Source organism: Nicotiana tomentosiformis, chromosome 6 (assembly GCF_000390325.3).
Source record: "Nicotiana tomentosiformis chromosome 6, ASM39032v3, whole genome shotgun sequence".
Taxonomy (NCBI): domain Eukaryota; kingdom Viridiplantae; phylum Streptophyta; class Magnoliopsida; order Solanales; family Solanaceae; genus Nicotiana; species Nicotiana tomentosiformis.
This window is the reverse complement of record NC_090817.1, coordinates 98,149,941-98,153,587: the sequence shown is the minus strand read 5'-3', so window position 1 is coordinate 98,153,587 and position 3,647 is coordinate 98,149,941. Positions and strand designations below refer to the sequence as shown.

The following is a 3,647-nucleotide window of genomic DNA, read 5'->3' as shown; positions in this document are numbered from 1 at the left end:
AACTATCCAGAACAACTGTGTCTTCAAAGGGAAGGTGAATGACGATTCTAACTCTGACTTGATGGATTTTGAGGAAATCATGAACACCTTCCAGTACAACGGAGTGTCAAAAGACATAGTATACTTAAGGGCATTCCCCTTTTCACTGAAGGATGACGCGAAGCACTAGCTTCGTAGCTTACCAATAGGGTCGATCACAACATGGGAAGATATGGCTAGAAAGTTTGTTGACAAATACTTCTCAGCTGCAAAAATAGTGAAGTTTAGAAGGAAAATTCACAACTTCTGCCAGACGGACACTGAAATAGTTTTCGAGGCCTGGGAAAGATTCAAAGAGATAATGAGGAAGTGTCAGCATAATGGGATTGAATTGTGAATGCAAATCCATGACTTTTAGGATGGACTAACACTCCCTTCACGACAAACTCTGAACACTGCAGTGGGAGGTCTTTTAATGAAGAAGACTCGAGCAGATTGTGGAAATTTTTGATGAGCTATCTGAAGATGCCAATCAGTGGCCGGCTAAGAGTAATGATAGAAGAAGATCAGTTGGGGTTCATCAAGTAGATTCTAACACCGCAGTGCAAGCCCAACTGGAAGCCATGGCCAAAGAGATAAGAAAGTTGACCTTAGCCAAGGTCCAGAGCCAACCATCACTAGTTTGTGATTTCTGTGGAATGGGTCATCTAACGCATGAGTGTCAGGCCATAGCTGAAGATGAAGTGGTAAATGGTGTGGGAAGCTTTGATAGAGGCAACTACCAAAGTGGTAATAATTTCAATCCTATGGGACATAGGCACCTAGACCTTTCTTGGAATTCACCAAGTGGTAGCCTGAACGCATGCCGACAAAATAAATTTAGACCTTAGGGACAAGGAGCTCCAACCTTTCAAAATCAGTAGAGGCAACAATATCAGCCTCCACAGTCTAGCATGGAAGATCTAATGTATGCCTTTATTATCAAGACATATGAGAGACTTGACACCCATGGTACAACTATAAAAGAATTGGGCACATCTTTTCGAAACCTGGAAAGGCAGGTCGGGTAACTAGCTACTCTATTGTCTGAGAAGGTTCCAGGAACGCTCCCTGCTGATATAAAAAGAAATCCAAAAGAGATAATCAATGCAGTATCTTTGAGGAGTGGGCACGAGTTAGAGGATCTCATAGCAAAGCGAAAGGATGAGCCGGTTGAAAGACAAGTGGAGATTATGGAGGAACAGAAAATCAGCAATATTCAAGAAGGTGTAGTGAGGGTAGATGAGGATTTGAAGAAGAAGGGGAAGATTAAAGCTCAGAAAAAGAAGAAAAATGATATTTCAACAAATAATGAGACTAAAGAGAGCAAATACATGCCTGCTCTACCTTTCCCCCAGAAGCAAAGAAGAGAGAAGCTAGATAAACAATTCGAGCGATTTCTAGAAGTGTTCAAGCAGGTGCATGTGAATATACCTTTCACAGAGGTGCTTTCGCAGATGCCATCTTATGCCAGATTCATGAAAGAAATATTGTCTAAGAAGCGGAACGTAGAAGAGACATCGATTGTCAAGCTGACAGAGCATTGTATTGCCATCTTGCAAAATAAACTCCCTCAAAAATGTGGAGATCCAGGGAGTTTTACTATACCTTACTCTTAGGAAGTACTAAATTTCAAAAATATTTGTGTGATTCAGGTTCTTCTATTAATCTTATGCCTTTGTCTATTTTCAGGAAATTGGTGGGAGATATTGGAGAGACCAGGTCGGTACCTGTGTCCTTGCAGCTGGCAGATCAGACCATAATTATACCTAAATAAATAGTGAAAGATGTGCTAGTTCGGGTGGACAAATTCCATGTGACTTCATTGTGATAAACATGGAGGAAAATAGGGAGGTCCCTTTGATTTTAGGAAGATCCTTCTTGGCTACGGGCAGAGCAATTCTAGATATTCAAGGAAAGGCAGCTCATGCTTAGAGTGGGGGATGAAAGGTTGATCTTCAAGATGGAAGGAGAAAGGGGTGAAAGAGCAAATTGGAAAGAGTGAAGCTGATAAGTGTGGGGTGCACCCAAAGAATACAAAAAAGATGCTCTCATCATGGATGTGTGCACTGGGTCGGGCATGTAATAGAGATCCTGACTTCGATTCCGACCCTGGCTAGATGAATCAGGGAAGTTTTCTTTACCTCTTGCTTTTTAGTTGTGTGTTATGGGGACATGCCATAATTTAAAGTGTGGGGTTTGTAATCATTTCTTTTGATTGAAAAAAAATTGACTTTGCCCGACAATGGATTTCCTCGACTGTCTTCTTGAGGGATTAAAGTCGAGGAAGAAAAAAATTTAGCCGTTTATTTTGTTTTGTTTTTTAGGTAGTGTAACAATCCCCCTTTAGTTTTTCTTTGTGCCGGGGTCCTTTTCTAGGGTTTTATTTGAGCCGAGTATAGTTAGTTTTTCTTTTAATAGGAGTAGTGAAGTCTTGTGCTATGTGTTAAATGGAGATAACTACTCTTGACTTTGTTGTGCCTTGAGAGTAAAAAGTGCCTTATTTGTGACGCCTAGGCTCAGTTCTTAACTCCTAAATAAGTACCTTAAATTGTGTGATTGCAACTTTGCTTAACTATTTTGACTATAAAGTCGGGATAGATTCAATCTTAAGTGAGTTTTGTGCCAATGTATGTGTGAGGTATTTGTTGATATTCTGTGCATTTCAGTGATGACTAGAACTTGCCCCGTCTATTTGCAAAGCGAAATAGTAGCCTTGTTCAGTCTAGGAATTGATATAGGTATTTCTTTGTTGAGCCAATTATATGTCTGTGACCTGCCTAATTGTTGTGTATCCTAGTTAACCCTGTTGAGCCTGTGATCCTATTTCTTTGGCTACCACACTACAAGCCTGATCCACTTTGTTTGAATTAACTATCTATTTGAACTTTTTACCTATCTTGAGCACTTAATTTTGTTATGAGCTTGTACAAGCTAAGTGAGGTATGGTCGGGTTTTTTGAGGGGAACTATTGAAAAAGGAGAAAGATGCATTGTTTGAAAAATTATGAGATCCACATGTAAGGAGTTGGAGAAAAAAAAGAGAAAAAAAAATCAAAACTTTGAAAATAAGAAAAAAAAAATGTGTATGTGGTAGAAAAGAGAAAAATTGATCCCTTGCTAATGGTAGTTCTCATCTTGTATGTGCTTAAAAATAGTGGGAGCTTAATATTGTGAAGGTTGGGGTTTGATTCAAAATAAGTGTGGGGTTTAAATATTGAAATTGTATGTATCAATATACTTAGGGACGTATAGTCACTATATCCAAATGTATCCTACCTGTCCCGCAACCTACATTACAACTAATTAAAGTCCTACCTGATCATTGACTGAAAAAGCTAAATTAGTAAAGTATTACACTACGGAAAAGCCTATGGTACATTTTATGTGGTGCATGAATTTTATTTTTGAGAGTGATTTAATTCTTTCTATCTTGAATTCCTATTTGTTATTGAATTTTATTTTGCATGTAACTACTCTCTATCTTTGGTGTGAGGGCACATGATTTGCGAAGGTAAGGTAAATTCTTTAACCTCCGTGTTAGAGTAAGTGAGTAGGTTGTGAGAAATGTGTGGTGCTTTGAGTCGAGTGTTGAGGCTAGGGTGTTATGGTATGGTGCTTAGTCTATTT

At 38.9% G+C, this 3,647-nt stretch overlaps 1 protein-coding gene across 1 annotated transcript; it reads left to right on the top strand.

Moving 5' to 3' along the window:
- The first annotated feature begins 211 nt into the window (after positions 1 to 211).
- Positions 212 to 1,637, top strand: LOC104109987 (uncharacterized). The gene is made up of 3 exons (XM_070179170.1): positions 212 to 372; positions 461 to 725; positions 1,074 to 1,637. The coding sequence occupies exons 1-3, from the start codon at positions 212 to 214 to the stop codon at positions 1,635 to 1,637; spliced, it is 990 nt and encodes a 329-aa protein (XP_070035271.1).
- Positions 1,638 to 3,647: the final 2,010 nt, after the last annotated feature.

Coding starts and splice junctions, on each gene's coding strand:
- LOC104109987 (XM_070179170.1), top strand. CDS start 212: ATGGCTAGAAAGTTTGTTGACAAATACTTCTCAGCTGCAAAAATAGTG. Junction 373..460: donor CAGCATAATGGGATTGAATT/GTGAATGCAAAT, acceptor CTTTTAATGAAG/AAGACTCGAGCAGATTGTGG. Junction 726..1,073: donor CCATAGCTGAAGATGAAGTG/GTAAATGGTGTG, acceptor TTGTCTGAGAAG/GTTCCAGGAACGCTCCCTGC.